General features: G+C 44.6%; 1 protein-coding gene across 3 annotated transcripts in view; it reads left to right on the plus strand.

Annotated features, from left to right (window-relative positions):
- The window catches only part of OBSCN (obscurin, cytoskeletal calmodulin and titin-interacting RhoGEF), a 200088-nt gene that overhangs the window by 11981 nt on the left and 170983 nt on the right, over nucleotides 1–17124 (plus strand). For all 3 annotated transcript variants that reach the window (XM_075492235.1, XM_075492232.1, XM_075492233.1), the window contains exons 3-7: nucleotides 6539–6808; nucleotides 9132–9392; nucleotides 13126–13428; nucleotides 14254–14520; nucleotides 15374–15649. In XM_075492235.1, coding sequence (XP_075348350.1) covers nucleotides 6539–6808; nucleotides 9132–9392; nucleotides 13126–13428; nucleotides 14254–14520; nucleotides 15374–15649 — 1377 coding nt within the window. The remainder of the gene's footprint in view (nucleotides 1–6538; nucleotides 6809–9131; nucleotides 9393–13125; nucleotides 13429–14253; nucleotides 14521–15373; nucleotides 15650–17124) is intronic.

Genomic DNA, 17124 nt, shown 5'->3' on the forward strand with positions numbered 1-17124 from the left:
GGGCTTAAGTGGAAATATTTATGGTCTGCTTCTTTGTTATACTATACCATGTTGGGCTTTCTGACCAGGCCAAGGCTGCTGTGGAAAATCTACGTGTGTTGGTTATAATTAGGCCCTGAATAATGACTCTCCTTTGTGTCACCAGAAGTCCTTCTAAGCCCTCCAGAGAGAGCTTGGAATGATGTAGTAACGAAGGGAGCTTTTAATTCTGTTGTTTATGCCATTGGTGATGCCATTAGCTCATTTGCCATTGTGTTCAGGGGGCTAAGCCATCTTGCCACACAACGTTCTCTTTGCTCAGTCATGCAAAAGAGGCTAAGTTCTCCAAGCAGCCACCCTTGGTAAGCACCATGCTGCTGTGTTGGCCTTTCTGCAGGTAACAGCATATTTATAAATCCTGTGACGCTGCATCCACAGTGTGTGTCTATAGACGCACGTACCAGGAAAGACAAACTTCAAGGGTTTAAAAATGCTCTGGCATTTTGGCTCACAGAATTTCAACACAAGAATCTGAGTGAGAATATTTATGGGTCTTTTAAAGGTAATAATAAAAAAAAGACTACCTAGCCCAGCATCCTGTCTGCAAGGTGGCCCTTAGCAGTCCCTCATGGCATAGGACTGGGCACAGGTCAAACCTCTCCTCTAGCTTGCCTCCTATATTCCATCAGTCTAGATCCTAGACCTAGACACCCAACACATTTGTAAGCATTTGCTGAACCCATGCCTTAAAGATCATTGAGCTGAAAAAAAAGATATTTTTGAGCTGTTCCTAAATGAGATGTAGTGAATCAGATGTAAATCTCAAAGGAGAGGCTACAGGGCAGAATGTCACTCTCACAATTAAGGAAAACCAAAAGTTGATTACTTTGATTTGGAAATGTGCTGGATTCTAGTGTCTAGAGCAGGGATAATATCACAAGCCATACACTGAAACGTGAGATGTAAAAGAAGTTAGGAAATACTGCCCAAGAGTAAACCTTTTTGCCAGGGGAGGTTTAGATTGGATATTAGGAAAAATTTCTTCACTGAAAGGGTTATCAAGCATTGGAAGAGGCTGCCCAGGGAAGTGGTTGAGCCACCATCCCGGAGGTATTTAAAAGACATGTAGATGTCGTGCTTAGGGACATGGTTTAGTGGTGGACTTGGTAGTATGAGGTTAACGGTTGGACTCGATGATCTTAAGGGTCTTTTCCAACCTAAACGATTGTATGTGTCTATGATTTTTGCCAAACCAAAGAGCAGAGAGGATGGGAGGAACACAAATAACCAACTTGAATTTCCTGAACGCTTTGGAGATGTCCCGAGGCCATGTGTAAAGTTAGCAAGAACAGCGCACAGGTCTCCATCCTTGGGCCTGGGCCAAGCAATGTTCATCTGAGTCCCTGAATACAGTAATCAGATACTGTATGAAAAGGTTAAAGGTTGCAAGCCAAACAGGATAGAGACTGGAAAAACAGACTGGGGCTGAGGCCACTTTATTCCTCTGACCTGAAGTGGTTTTGGATGACCAGTATCATGGTAGTCACATTTGAGATCTGAAAGAGAACTTGGGAAATGTGGAGGTAGAAAGGAAACTTGGAAAGCACAGTAACTAGGAAGAAGACCAAGGCACAAGATGGTAGAATCTTGTCCGTGCACCTTTAGATATCTCCCTTTGGAAGGATTCTCCATATTCTTACTCTCACTGAATCATTTTTGTTAGGCAGAGGGAAAACTTGCCTCTGGAATAATAAATGGAGAGCCCATGAGAAGGCCGGGAATAGGCAAGAGGAAATGTAGGCAAGTGAGAAGACCAGGTCAAGCAGATAGATATGCCTTGAGAAGGTTAAGGAAACATTGGCTTCTTTGCAGGCTGCGCCTATTCTTAGCAAAATATGTGTTAGCAGGACCTGCTTTTAAAAAATAACATCATCTCATTGCTAGTTTGATTGGTATGGAGCAAACAAAAAAGCCTATGACACTCTGGAGAAATATGTTCTCAAGACGAGCAGCCAAATTCATATCTGATCTAAGCTCTTGCAGTTTCCTGCTAACTCCATGAGCTGCTCTTGCTCCATGCTCCTTCGGGGTTTTCTATCTCACATTTTTTCCCAATAGGCAGGTTTTTGTAGGTCTCTTATTTTATTTCTTATTTCTCCTTCTTTAGAAATGTTATTGCATTCATTATATTCCTTAATGACTATTTCTTCTTTGGCTAAAACCAGATTAATAGAAAAACTGTACAGTCAAAAAAACCCCACCTAAAACAAAACCCAAAGCATACTGATACTACAGATGAATTTAAATGACCACTCAGGGCACTCCAAGTTAATGACAATGAGCCATGTCCTGGGAGTCCAAGTGTTACAAGGACAAAGCAGATTTGCCATTCAAATTCACACCACTGAGCTCTCATGGAAGTAAATGTTTCTAGGTAATGGTTGATTTGGAGTGATCAGAAAAACACCGTTTCGTACTTTTGGTTGGATTCGGTATGAAATTACATCCACTTGGACTGCTCTTCCAGTTCAGGTACCGCTTGCTTCTGCTCCCCCACGGCAGCCTGTCTCAGCTATGTCTAGATTGTCTCTTCCGTGGTGCCTGGGACTCACATGTGCACGGAGCTCTGGTGACTTGAGCAGAAAGTGCTTTGTATTGTGGGAGGCACAGCCCAGCTGGGAGACCATCCTTAGGAAAGGACGTGGTCAGGAAACCATCAAACCATGGCTTCCAAAAAGCACCAGAGCAGACCATGTTTCCACTCCAGTCATTCTGACACACACCACCTAGATTTTCTCAAAGGAGATTTGAATAATTGAGCGTTTTGAGCAAAATCAGCATTTTGCTGTGGAACTGAAAGATCAGAAATCACCTTTCTTGCTTAATGTTAGATAATTTCTAACCAGCTCTGATATTTATAGGAACTAGAGACAGGAGTTGGTGTCAATTTTTATCTGAAACAGAGGGTCCCTGTGGGAATTCTGTCACATGTAACCTCAGCTGAATACACTTTTCACCTACCTTACAAGGACATTTTCAGATATTATGAACATTCTGGATAATAAGGAAAATGGTTGATAGCTAAATGGCTTTATCTTCCATATTAGAGCCATACTTAACACGAGCTTACATTGAGAATTACCTTGTGAAAGGGTAATACATGACAAACAGGCATTTAGAAATGAGCAGTCAATATTTATGGCATCTGTCAGATCAAATATAGCATAGTTATCTGCAGCAGCTCTTCCCGATGTGCCTATAGTAGTTACAACACAGAAAATTTCTGAATTGTGCTGCGTGCTGTACAAATAGGTAAAAGCGGATGACCACGTTAGAGAATTTGCAATGTAAATGTCAAAATCTGACAGACCGCAGGCCAACGTGGGGTGAAAGAGAGTAACGTAGGTCTGTGCTCCACTCGCCTTGCTGGCCAGTGGGAGAATAAGTGTATTTATTTGTTTTCACATTTAACTAGTTAAGTGGAAAGTACACGGAAAGGCTGGTGTAAAGTTTAGTGCTTCCTTCCTCAGAAGAAGTCTTCTTCATGTAAATATTATATGGTTATATACTCGGACTGTGTTGATTAGTCTGTTAACAAGGAAGACGAGCCCCCTGCCTTTCACAGATCTTTCCTTGAGATCTGGGTTGCCTGTTGATCAGCTGGAAACACTGCTCCCTCCTGGCCACCTCTCTGAGCATCTCTCTGACCTGGGCAGGGGGCTGGTTACGGGCCAGATGAATTGTTTGGGATGCCTACTCTAAAGAGACCTGTGCACCTTCTGTAGTCCCCTGACCAAAATTAACCCCCTCTGTCTGACCACGTACATGCTAGATGATGTAACGATCATGAAGATATATTCAGGAAGAGGAGACTGGTGGGTTTTGGAGCCTCACTCACATCTCCAAAGCAAAAAAAGCAGTGGGCTGGGTGAATCCCAGGCTTTGATTCAGTTTATCAGCTGCTGTCTCTCTGAAGCCCCGTTCAGAGTGAGATAAGACGTGTGTGCACATATCAGTAGGATGAAAGCAAAGTTGGTTTCAGAGGATATCTGTGACCCCAAGCTGCCAAAGATAGCCTTGCACCTACTTTCCCTGGCTGGAAAAGCAGTGCTGTTACTGCAACACATACGAGAGAGTCAACCAGCTCTTCTGTGTTTGTACGTTTAAGAGCTTTTTCCTAGAGTAGTTGTGGTTTTTGGTTTGTGTTTTTTTGTGGTTTTTTTTTACCTTAGGTACTGCTCAGTGACTGTAAAAGGAGAGAGGTTAATGATATGGCCAGTTGCTCCAAGTATGGGAATACACTTGTGTGCTTCTCAGGTGCATCTCGTATTTCCTTCTGGCCCTTGGGCATGTCCCTGTGTTCTCAGGGTCAGCTCCAGACTCCCTCCCATCTCACACAGCAACGCTGCATCCAGCTCTCCATTCCCAAGGCTGGCATCCTTCTGATTAATCCTTTCTTGGTCTCATCCTCTTGCTTCTTTCCATGGCATGAGAATTACAACTGCTTCATTCCCCTTGACCACATGGGGTGCTTCTACAAGTGATACACAGGATTGCAGGGCAAGAGTCTGGGTTGCCTGTGGGCTAGAGAGAAAAGGATAATTAACATGTGAAGCGGGAGCAGAGCAGGTCTGTGTTACAGTAGCTGAAGACTTTTCAAGGCAAGACTTTGACTTGCTTTGAAATGAGACGCATTAAGACAAAACCTTTTTTAAGAAAATAACCACGTCAACATGGTGAGCTAGAGTCGCCTTCCTTCTCCTAAAGGTATCGTATGGGTTCCCAGTCAGGTTTTAATCTCAGGATAACAGCCAAGGTAGGAGATAGCATTGCTCCCTCCAGGTGTCCTGTCAAGCACTGAGGGTCTGGTATCTCTACCCAGGCTGTGCTCAGCTAGAAATGGTTGGAGGTGTTTATGTGACAGCTGCAGTCGTGGCTGTGCCAGGGGCGGAATGAAAGACCTGCAAAACTGAACGCGTGAGCTACCAGGGCTTGAGTTCAAAAACGAGCACACCAGATCAAAGACAGAACTGCTCCCAAAGCATCTCCTGTCCTAATGGTGGGGCAGGAGGGGACAGGTAGTGGACTCAGTTAGATACTGAGCTACCAGATCTGAATTTTACAAAATGGAGGCTCCTGGATGTCAAAGCTTGGATCTGGGATATTTGAGGACCTTGATTTGTGTTTCTCCAGTCTCTAGAGCACTGTGACTCTGAGTGGGATGTGCCACTGTGGGCATGGGCTCATAAACCTAAGAGAAGTCCACTCCTGTGTGACTCTTAGAGTAACATCTGGCATTGCTGACTGCTAGTGACCACATGAAGTTACCAGCCGGGGAGTGTGTGTGTGGCCAAGGAGAGGGAGAACGGAGTCACGAGAAAAGGCTGAGAGTTGGTGCCGTAGTTATTAGAAGATGAAGGTACACGTCAAGACGTGATCTCTCACGAGTGGTGATGCATCAGCACTGTCTAATCCAAGTCTGTGACATGACTGTGGCACCAGTCCCATGGCTGTGACCACCGGCTGTCCTCTTCAGTCCAACTCCCCTTTCTCCAGTTTAGTGCTGGGGTATCAGGATAATTTCACAGCACAGCTGCCACTGGAATTAAACACTGTTCTGTTTGTAAAATGTCTTCCCTCACTGCCATGCAGCTGTTTTGCACGTTTGATCTACACTCTGGTTTCTCCCTAAGCCAGAGCACTGCAGCCCTGTTGCTGGAGGAAAGCAGAGGCAGTGGGGAGACTTAGGCTCTTTCTCTAGCTCTTTTGTTGCCATTGACAAAAGCTGATACAGCTTTGGGGAGAACAGAAAACTCCTCCATCAGTTACTTCTGTGCTTTCCCCCATATCTGTCATTCTCTGCACAGCCACCTCTCATCTTTCTGTGCCCTTTCAGATCGCTCCTCTGAGCTCACTTCTGCTGCAAGACCCCTAAAACATTGCTTCTTGTGCCAGCCGACCAGCTCAGCTGCTCACACCCACCTAGAATTGCTGCCCTGTGCCCTCTCCCTATGACCAGCTTGCTTGCTGTTTGCCCACCTGTAGCATGATTACTTTTAAGAGCTTTTACTCGGAGGTGAAGTGGCTGTTGCTCTGTGTAGAGTCAGGCTGGGTGGGCCCTGCCCTTCATCTTGTCGGCATCACTAAGTGACGAGGTGCAACGCAGAGATGTTCACGCTAGAGGACAAGCAGGCCACGAGAGCAGAATTTATTAATCTAATGCTTCACCAACTTGTTCACGTTGCTTTGGGTTAGAGCAAACTCCTCTGTGTGGTGTTGTGGGGCAGGTACTGCAGTTCAGACTGATGCTGCTTGTTTTTAAATAAGTCCTTAAAATATTTCTGCTAGGATCTAAGATTTTTTTTTTTTTTTTTAAGTGAGAGCAGAACACCTGCTGTAGTGGTGCTTGATTATGGGTTTGGATGGCAGCTCAGGACAAATCAGTATCATTAATAGGGAGTGTTATTGTTTAATTTTTCTCTACTGACTTATTTATTTGCACACCTCTTACTGCAGACCATAAACTCTTGTTTCTCCTTTCTGTTTTTATCCTCTTAAGAACCCTCAATACCCTTCAAGGAAAAACTGAAGGATCTTGAAGTGAGGGAGAAGGAATCTGCCACCTTCCAATGTGAAGTGCCTGTTCCTAGTACAGAGACAGCTTGGTTCAAGGAGGAAACCAAACTCCGGCAGAGCAAGAAATACAACATCGAAGAAGAGGGCACGTATCGCCGGCTCACTGTCCAGAACGTCACCACAGACGATGATGCTGTCTATATCTGTGAGATGAAAGAAGGGAGCAGGACCATCGCGGAGTTGTCTGTCCAAGGTGAGAAAGGCTCTTGCTACCTCAGATCAGCCAAGTCTCACCTACCAAGTGTGAGATTCACGCATGAGACTCCAGACTTGACCTTGTGAACGGCATTTACCGCATGCATGTGTGCAGTGAAGAACAGCAGACTCCCTTACGGTGCAAGAGGGGAGCCACGTGTGGTCGGTCAGTGGATCTGACCTGACCTGAGTCTCCTGCCAGGGAGATACCCCCTGCCAGGGTGTATCTGGGACACAGGGTCAGAGAACGGGGACAGATTGTGTTGCTGCACAAGATATGTCACCTGGTGGGGACCTATGCTTAAAGGGGCTTCTGAAAAGGCAAAGTCCTTGAGCTGTAGTCCAGCACTTGAGACTTTCCTTAATATGATCCCAAGCATCGGATGTGTCCCCTGGCACTGTCTCACACATGACTTGTCTGGTGTCCGGCGAACACAATGGTGAAACTTGTCCAAGAGTGGTGCTGACCACACTGGGAAGCTGGCTTAGCACCTGTAGTTTATGGTCCGATGTGTGGTGCAGGCTGTGGTCAGCACCAGTATAGTTTCAGATTGGAAACCAGATCTACGCTCCAGATCTCTGACATCTGGACCTGTTCTCTGGAGTTTGGAAAGCGGATGAGAAAGTGGCAAAATGTGGTTATAGATCCATGTCCAAGTCTCCCGAGTCTGGTGGTTTAGGACTGAAGTGCAAGTAGGTGTAGAGCCTGGTATGGTGTAGGTGTCTCACAGCCAGTAGACGTGCACATCAGACACAGTCACGTCTGCAGAAGGGGCCATCGGTTCTGAACTCCATGACTCGCTGTATGAATAAGAACCTACCCATGCAACTCCAGGACCTGTAATTTTTATTTTGATTACGCTTATGCTGGTATCATTGACATCTCCTGTAGTGTGAACTGAAGACCTGTAATACTAACAGGATTGCACTTGTCCTGCCTCATTTGAAGCCTGACTTTACTCCCAGTGAAACCGGAAGAAGTTCTCAGCCACATAAATTGGTGCAAGACAGCTGGGTGCCGTGCATCCTTGTGCAAATTCCTTTTTGTATCATGAGCAAAGAGATGAGAGTGCCCACGGGTGGAGGCAGAAGGGGAAATTTAGTCTGGAGACACCGGAGAGTTCAGATAAACATCTTTTTGTTACACCTTCTGTTAGGGCTAGACCAGCCAAACACTGTAAGCGTGTTTGGCCCCGGTAGGACAGCTGGTATTTGTTTTACTTGTTTATGCGATGGTACTACGGCATGTTCCATTAAAAAAGAGAGCGACTGAGCCAGGTGGAGCTCTCAGGAGGGAAAGGAGGCAGAGCTTCCTGGGGGAGCCCTGTGCTTGCCCCGGGGGGAGAAGATTCGAGAGAGCAGGGTGAGGCTGGGCAAATGTGAGAGCTTGGCAGGATGCAAAGGGCTGCAGGGATGGGGACACTGCTGAGGGCAGCAAGGAGCAGACATGCGGCCAAGCCTTGGAGAGGATGAGCAGAGAATCGGGGTCTTGAATCCTACTGATGAAACACGTGCCTAATCTGTTGCTTCATGAAGGAGTTCAGCATTGCTTCTCATTAAATAGCGCTAGGTGCTTTGCCGGGGTGAGGGCTCTTTTGCCTCGCAGGCACTGTTCCAGGGCTGGAGCCCGTCACCATCTGTCGATAGGGGTGGTTCCCTGATGCTTTGTCCAAGCTTTCCTGTGAATAGTCACATCTAGTAACTTTGAGGTTATTCTAATAAGTGGTAATCGTCACAGTCACTTAGAAAGGACACAAATAAGTGAAGTTCATTCCATGTGAATTTCTGGGTTGGCTCTAAGAAGAAATCTGAGGTTTTCCATGTGTTTTCTATTAATTCAAGTGACTGCTGTGTTTGCTGTCTTGGTTATGTGACTTGCTGGTAACTTTGATGGAGACAAAATCCCAAAGACAGATGAGAGACCTGTCTGGTTTAAGACTGACTTACTTTAGCAAAGTTTTAATTTGCATTCTCAGCATATGAGGACAATGAAAGCTGTGTCACTGTCAAATCTGTTCTAGGCAAGGCCACGTACCTTGTGTTTACCCAACAGCAGACTCCGCATGTTAGGCTGGAAACATGAGTGCCTGTAGTTAAACAAGATTGCTTTTCTCTCTTTGAAGGGCAAAAGGAGTCTTTGGGATTATCTGTTCTGTACAAATCGGGGCCTAGGAATTCATTTAGGGATGTCTGCATAGTGTCTACAATGTTTTGATTAGGTGAGAGCTGTTGGCTAGTCCTGTTGTAGTCTGGATGGTCCAGTGTTGCCAGAGACTTTAGTATCTGCTGTTTGCTGATCATAATTAATTTCTTATTTAAAGGGAACATCATCAAAAAACTTCCACGAAAGACTGCGGTCTTCATAAACGATACAGCCACCTTCTGTGTGGAGCTGGACAATGAATGCCAGAATATCCGATGGCTGAAAAATAAAGAAGAAGTGAAACCCAGTGATCGAATCTCCATCACGTGCGCCGGCAAGCAACATACCATGATCATCCGAGAGTGTAAGATGGAAGATGCCGGTGAGATTGCCTTCCTGGCTGATGAAAGCAGGACTTCTACCCAGTTCACTGTGACCAGTAAGCTTCACGTTTATTTGGCTTTGGTGTTGGGTCTTCCCTAGCAAGCAGGTACTCCCGTGTTAGCACTGTTATTTTAGGTACTGCCGTGGTAAGTTTGTTGTCCAAAGACAGCAGAATGTTCGATGTCTGCCACAAAAGGCCGACAGCCTGAACACTAGTGTTATGAAATGTTATGGAGAGATCAAAACAGAGAGAGGAGTCCTGGGGAAAAAGCATGGCACAAACATGTGTCTTCTCTGTACCCTTCTCATTTCGTGCTGGAGTGGATGTAAACTGATAACTGAGTAAAACATGAGGTAAGGGACATGCGTGTTCTCCCCATCAGGAGGTGCTTAGAAAACATTGTGTAAATTGCATACGTTGCAGTCGCTTTAATTCGTTGTACACAGGGCGCTACGGGTGCTCCACCTACGTGCTGACCTCCATTTTCCAAAATTATTAATTTCTTTGAGGGGCATTTATCAGTTCTTGCTACAGGGATAATATTTTTTCTAGCAAATAGGGGCCATTTATCTCTCCCTCTCTCTCTCTCTTCACTGAGGATTTGGAGGGGAGAGTCAGAGAGCATTCAATTCCTTCCCTAGGTCTTGAGTCTACAGAGACGTGAGGGTAGCTTGTGGGTATGCTGGCTATGATAGGGAAGTAGATAGGTGCCCTGAACATTTTTGGCAGAATATTTCCGTTCTAGCAAGCAAAAACACCTGTGAAGGAACATCTACACACACGCACATGAAGCATTTCAGGGGCAGCCAAGCGTTCACCAAACTTGAAACATCTTGCTTTGATTTTTAGCTTCTTAAGCTGTTTGCATTGAAGTAAAATATATATTAAAAGAACAGCTGCAAGAAAAAGGGGCAATGCTTCCTCTTGAAAACACGATTTCCTTCCTTTTGTGGAGACCAGCAAAGCCGTGTCCTCTCTCATCCTCTCTTTGATATGACAAAGCTGGGAAGACCCTGTGAATTGAGGGTAGCTATGCTGAAAGAGGGGACCTTTGTCACGATTAGCTTTACTTGGGGAGACTGATATAATATGCAGGCTGGAGCATTCCTTCAGCTGGCACATCTGATCTGAGCAAGGGTTTCCACTGACAGAGCAGTAGCAGCAGGTGCAGTGTAGTTGAGATTGGACGCGAAATGAAATTTTGGTGAAGTTGCCTAATTTTATGAAGCTTTATTTTGATGGCATTGAATTTCCTAGGCAAAGCTGCTTCATTTCAGGCAGAGAACTGCATGTGGTTTCTGGCTCTTCTGCAGTTCCAATCTGCATGTTAACAAGTCACCAACTCTAGATGCCATTTGGGAGGAATAATACTTCTTTTCTCCCACCACCACCTCCAAATTGCAATTACTGAGTGGTAAAAAGAAATCTTTAAGTAAAGGTTTATAACTGCTGTGTTATCTAAACTTGGTTGGGGCATTCTGATGCTATTGAGCTAAAATGAGGAAAAAATGAGGTAAGTGTGGCACTTAGCATTGTGACGGTTTCTAAAGTATCTGGAAATCTTTAACATTCAACCAAGCACCTATTCAATGGGAACGGCAAAGTTCAGTTTGATTTCGGACTTTGCTGTTTAAGTTATGAAGCAAGTGTTGATTCATGAAATAGAAAAAAGATAAGAAGCTGCCTTCCCACAAACAGGTATCTCTGAACAAAATATTACATTACGGTTCCTGATGGTAAGGTCAAGAGATCTGATTCCAGGGTCTAGTGTTCAGCTTAATGCTACACTAATGGGACCTTTGGCATCCAGCTCTGACCATCAGTAACTGACAGGCTGGAAACTGTGCACCCCAAAACACTTATGTGCCTATTTACGTAATGAAGGCAAAATGTATCGCATTGAGATTTCCTGTTTTTACACTTCATGCATATCTGCTTAGCTGCTTGAAGAATCCTGTGTACTATGTTCACATCTTTTTCAATTAGCTGGACAAGATCGGTGTTGGCTGTTTTAATAGCATGTATCAGGCAAGCAATGTTTATGTATTATTTGCTCAGTATCTTGCATTGTTACTATGCCCGTTTTACAGATGGGTAAACTAAGGCAGAGAGAAGCTTAATGGTCCCAGAGTTCGGTTTTTAGTCTAGGCTCATTGTACAGGCTCCCTCTATAGTCATGAATACTTGAGTATCTGCAGCGTGTGATTCATTTCACCCGTCTCACACACCTTCTTTAAGCTGGAATGAATTGCTCCTGAGTGTGCTGTTCTCCATGGGATTACTGTTGGAGTCTGGATGACTGACTTAAACCAGACACCTAACTTTCAGATAGCCAAAATTAAATGCAATGAATCCTTTACCATGTCAGTAGATGTGTAACTAGAGCATATCAGATAATTCCTAGCCTCTTGACCGTATCAGTGGCAGCACACAGTGAGTAACCCTGATGGGACTTGAACCTTCTCTAAAGGGTTCAAGAGGAATGGGAGGATGAATGTAAGTCTTCGTTATGCAAATACCTGCAGGGATACATTTGTGACCTCAGGTACTGTAAAATAGCCACATCTCCTCGATTGTAGGGTCTGACGGTGGGGACATTTCTCTGTCATTTCCTTTTGAAGTTAATTCCTCAACCCCAAAAGCAGGCTCTGCATACATTACTAAAACAGAGATCCCTAACGATAGTTACAACACGCCTTCTGAGTGGAGGTAGCATAAAATTCAGAAGCAGGACAGAGGACAGATACTCAGAGGAAAGCAGCTGCAGAGAACAGCCAAGCCTGTGTAACAAGCAACTGAGATCTCTGTAACTCTAAAACCCATGCGCTGTTTATTCACATCTGTCTTTTATCTCTGAAATGTCCCAGTTGTACAATGTTTAGCTGATCTGCGTTTAAGACTGTTGAGGATCTGGACTGAAATGTTTTAGTGTCGGTAGAACAGGTTCTCGAGAAGAAATGGAGGACGTAGACTCCTGGCTCGGGCTGCTTTTTACGGCGTGAATTTACATTGCTGTGCAGGATGCCACGCCTGTGTGTAAAACGTTGCAAAATATCGCCGCGCTCTTCCCTGATGCAATGGTACATTGCCACGCATTGGTTCCCCCAGGCACATCTACGTTCCTGACTGCAGGGACGTGTAGGGTTGAAATTCTGACAGACGATAAATACCAGCAGACTTACAATATTAGTGCAGCTATCCTGTGCAATGATGTCTGATAAGCAGGGCAAAACGGTGCCACCTTGCCAGAGTAATCCCATTGCGGTATTTTTATTTATTTTAGCCTGGATTCACACCAGGGAAGTGGAACAGGAATTTGGTGCACGGAATTTTGAACAACCTCTGATGGTGTTTTTACCCATCTTCTGAGTGAAAATAACAAGCTGAGTGTTAGTCTGCTTTGCCCAGGAGCTGTATAGGAAGTGGTGTGGGTCTGTATCTAGCACGGAAAATTTAAGCCTATGAATCGTTCATTGTAGACCCTTTGTCTGTGCAGACAATTGTAATATTGTGTTGAAATCACATATGTTTCGCTGTGGAGGTAGGAGTATTGTACATCTTTGTGTAATGCAGCCCAAAAGCATCTTCTATCCATTCTCTTGCTTTTCCATCTCACGTCGATGTTTTATGGAGGTTTATTATGCAAGAGGAGCTTTTATTCCAGTGTAAGCTTTTTCAGTGAGGCACAGTGGCTTTTCCACTCTGACATAAACTTCTTGCTCTGTTTTTTTGTTTTGTTTGGTTTTGGTTTTGGTTTTGTTTTTGGTTTTTTTTTTCCCTTCTGCAGCTCCCAGAAAACCTCCCACCCAACCCCCAGCTGACCCTGTGGTGAAAAATAAAACAGAAACCTCAGTGACGCTAGCATGGTCCCCTCCGAAGATGGACCGCCCCATTCCCATCGACGGCTATGTTGTGGAACGCAAGAAACTAACTGGCTTTACCTGGGTGAGGTGCCATGAGTCTCATGTCCCTGTCCCAGAGTTCATGGTGAGCAACCTGTCAGAAGAGGCTGACTATCAGTTCAGAGTGTCTGCAGTCAACGCCTATGGACAGAGCCCCTACCTGGAGTTCCCAGGGAGCATGCACCTTGGTGAGCACAAAACCATCATGAAATGGGTCAGTCTGTGCTGATCTGCCACATGGGTGCTCTAAAGATAGATAGAGCACCTGTGTGGATCCTCTAAGGCGGATGGAGCAATAGCACAGCAAAACCTTTCTCATTTCAACCACTGACCATTGCCAACGTGATGGTGGTTGGGTTTCTGTGATAGAGCTGTGCGTATGCTTATATTCCAATATCTCACATCAGGCTGTGTGAGAGGCAGATCTCTCTGCAATGGACCTTAAGCCTATAAGCACTTCTAGACCTTTCTGAAAGGAACAATTGAGGTGGGTTTATAATACAATTTTCAGTATATAAATGAGATATCAAACTTGCACCTAGAGAATATTATTGGGTGATCATACTGTCATGAAAACCAGGTTCCAGTCAGTCTCTCTTTAATCTTAGAGTTACTAAGAGAAATAGGGGGGGTTTCTTTATTTCTAGGGTGCCAATGTGCCCATAGAGTCATTGTGAGCAATGGGATTGCTTCTTCCTTTGATTCGTTGGTGGTTCAGGCTTGTTATACCTTTAAATATCTTAGGAGAAAATAAGTAAAATATGCCTGTTGTTCTTTCCCTGCAGAAAGAGGACTTACTCTAATGCCAGAGGTCAGTTACCTGCAGCTGTAGAAATCAAATCCTGTTGACCAACCGTGCATTGCCTTCAGTGCATGCAAATTGTATAAGGCTGCAGAATTTTATTTTCATGTCTTGTTTACCCCCAGAGCTTCATTCTCAGGAAGGACTATTCTCCAGTGTGGCAGTCTTGTGTCCTTTGGTCTCAGAGATACGTGTTGTTCTTCTTCCCCAGAACCAGTCCTGGCTGTGAAGACCCCCCTGACAACTGTTGAAGCTGTACCTGGAGGGGATGCCCTCTTTACTGTTGACCTCACGACGACATGTTCCGGCACTTGGTACCTTAATGGTAAAGTCTTACAGGAAAGTGAGACCTATATCATTAAGAGAACCCAAACTACGCACACCCTAATCATAAAGAATGTCACCAAGAATGATGATGGAGCAGAAGTGAAATTTGTTGCCAATAATGTTGACACCAGCACCAAGATGAGAGTGAAAGGTATTTACTTTGATCACTGTCCTTTCTTCTTCCAGTCAATGGCCGGTTGCTGTGACCTGATGATTAGAACTGGGTCTGGAGGCTTTCACTGATGCCTGGACTGTAGAAAGTACCTGAAATTGCATTATATGAACCCGTGTGGGTCCTGGTAATGACCTAACCATGATAGCACAGAGTTCAGAGTGAATCTGTGGATCTAGCCAGCTGCTTGGTATCTGAATTAGACTGCTTAACATCAGCCCATGAATTTCTGCAGTTCACAGCCATCAGTGAGTGGATTCAGTCACCAGATCTACCACTGAGTCACCTTAGACCAGTAATTTCAGCTCCAGGTTTGGCTAGTCTTTCTGACTGTAGTGAAGTCTTTCAAAAGTAAAGGAGCATTAATGACTAACAAAGTTTTTTCTTGGAGGTTTTTTAGTCTACCACAGATGTGTGTGATGTACAAGTTAGTATCATGTAACTTGATTTGACATTGAGAGTTGCGTGCTCCAGCTTTCATCTATGAAATGACAATAAGATCTGTATCTACCCACATTGCATGGCAAAAGGTAATGAATAGACATTCATTCTGGAAGAATGTGTTTGACTTTGGGTGAAAATCTCTGCAGAAGTGTGTTTAGAATATTATTAATCAGTAGGAAGTTGTGCATTTTGTTTTTCTTAGTGACTCTGGCAATAAAACCAGATTGGGTCTCCTGAACTGGAAAAAATTGCTTGTCAATAGACATGAGTGTGAGGGCAGGAACAGGACCTAATACTTTTTCAAAGATCTCACGGTCTACGGCAGACACATATCAGGGACACATTAAACTGATATAACTTGAAATAACAAGGCCTTTGCTCCTGACAGGTGCTCCAGTGAGATTTACCAACAGGAGCAGAGATATAGAAAAGGTCTTTGCTCGGCTGAGGGAGGAAGCCAAACTTCAGGCTGAGCTTTCGGACCCAGAGGCTACTGTGAAGTGGATGAAGGATGGGAAAGAGCTCAAGGCCAGTGAAAAATATGAACTTCAAACTGTGGGGAAAAGGCACATCCTGAAAATTCGCAACACTGCAGCAGAGGATGCTGGAGTTTATGAGTGCATTTGTGAAGGGGATAAAATGCTCTATCAGCTTTCAGTGAAAGGTATGTGACTGCCTGGGTTGCTTTGTATTAATGGCCTGCTCCCACCCTAAGCCCGTAGAGCCATCAAGGGACAGAAAGGGCACGCTCCAGAGGCAGTGCAGGGAGTTGTGCTAACTCCCCATCAACATCTAGCGTGGACAATGTCTGTAGTCCCAGACTAAGAGAACTTGGGAGTAAACTTGGGATCTAACACTGTCTCAGTGGTAAGAGCCGTGCTTTCACTCAAATCGTCATCTTGTTATTTCATGAGATTGAATGGTGAGTAGTGAAAAGGTGCTCTTGTGATGAAGAAATTCAGCCACAGGGGCAGGACATGATGCACGCGATCCCATGTCTGCCCTATACTTGCTATGCGAGACCCGACAAATCACTGAGGAGCTAGTTCAGCTCTGATTAAAGTTCTGATGGCCCAAGATCATCTTGGCATTGTTGGATTTTTTTTGTTATTTGTTTGGTTTTTTGTTTTCTGTCAATACCCTGGTGAATAAGAACAGACCTTTCCAGGGCACATTGGATGGCTTGAGTCATTTCTATTTGCAAGGTATTCAGATGGAGGTCTGTATGGAACAAACAGCAAATTGTCATTTTCTTTTAATATTTCCCGTTTGTTAGATTTGAACCAGTACTGTTTTATAGCTGCCCCGTTATTCAGCTCTTCTTGTTTTCATGGCAGTCCCTTCCCTCCTGGTTGCCTGCTACCTAGCTGCTGGGCACATCCACTCCCAGAGCAAGACATGGAGTCTCGAACCATTTACCTTAATGCTGAAACCAACATCATTAAGCCTCCTTCTGACAAGCCTTCCCATCTGTGCAAGCTTTTATGAATTAGTTTATGGGAGAGCTTCCTCTGCCTTGAATGGGACCAGGTTTTGGCTGAAAAGCCCCAGTGTATCCGCAGATCGTTCCTCATGGGTATCATCTAGATGTCTACTGAGGTTCAGAGTATAAAACCTGACTCCAAGACAGTCTAGCCTGTTGTGAGACATTGTCTGGGTGAGCTCCGTAGTTATTTTGTTTTGAAGGAGCAAGTTCACTTTGTAAAGCCATTTGATTTCTGTGTTCTGTCCCGTAACTCAACCCTCACCTTCTTCCCAGCAATGTTCACACTATTTCTACACTGCGTACATACGAGGTGCTTCATCATCTTATTCTGCTGACTCCTCACCCTCCTTGGTCTCTGTAGAAACAACAAAGCCCCGGAGTAATGTATGTGCATTTGACAACTTGCTTGGTTATTCTCAATGAGCAAACTCAAAAGAGCCATGAAGAGAGCTGAAAAAAAAATTAAAAACCTGACTACATTTACGGAGGGAGGAATTTGCTGTCTACACTTGGCAGATGTTCTTAATTTTGGTTTTCCTCCCTCCCTCTCTCTCTCTCTCTCTGACTCCTTAGCATAATTTTTCACACTGGCAGATCTACCCACAGATTTAATTGAATTAGCTGATGGGTGTTTTCATGTGCTTTTCACTGTA

Source organism: Mycteria americana, chromosome 2 (assembly GCF_035582795.1).
Source record: "Mycteria americana isolate JAX WOST 10 ecotype Jacksonville Zoo and Gardens chromosome 2, USCA_MyAme_1.0, whole genome shotgun sequence".
NCBI lineage: Eukaryota > Metazoa > Chordata > Aves > Ciconiiformes > Ciconiidae > Mycteria > Mycteria americana.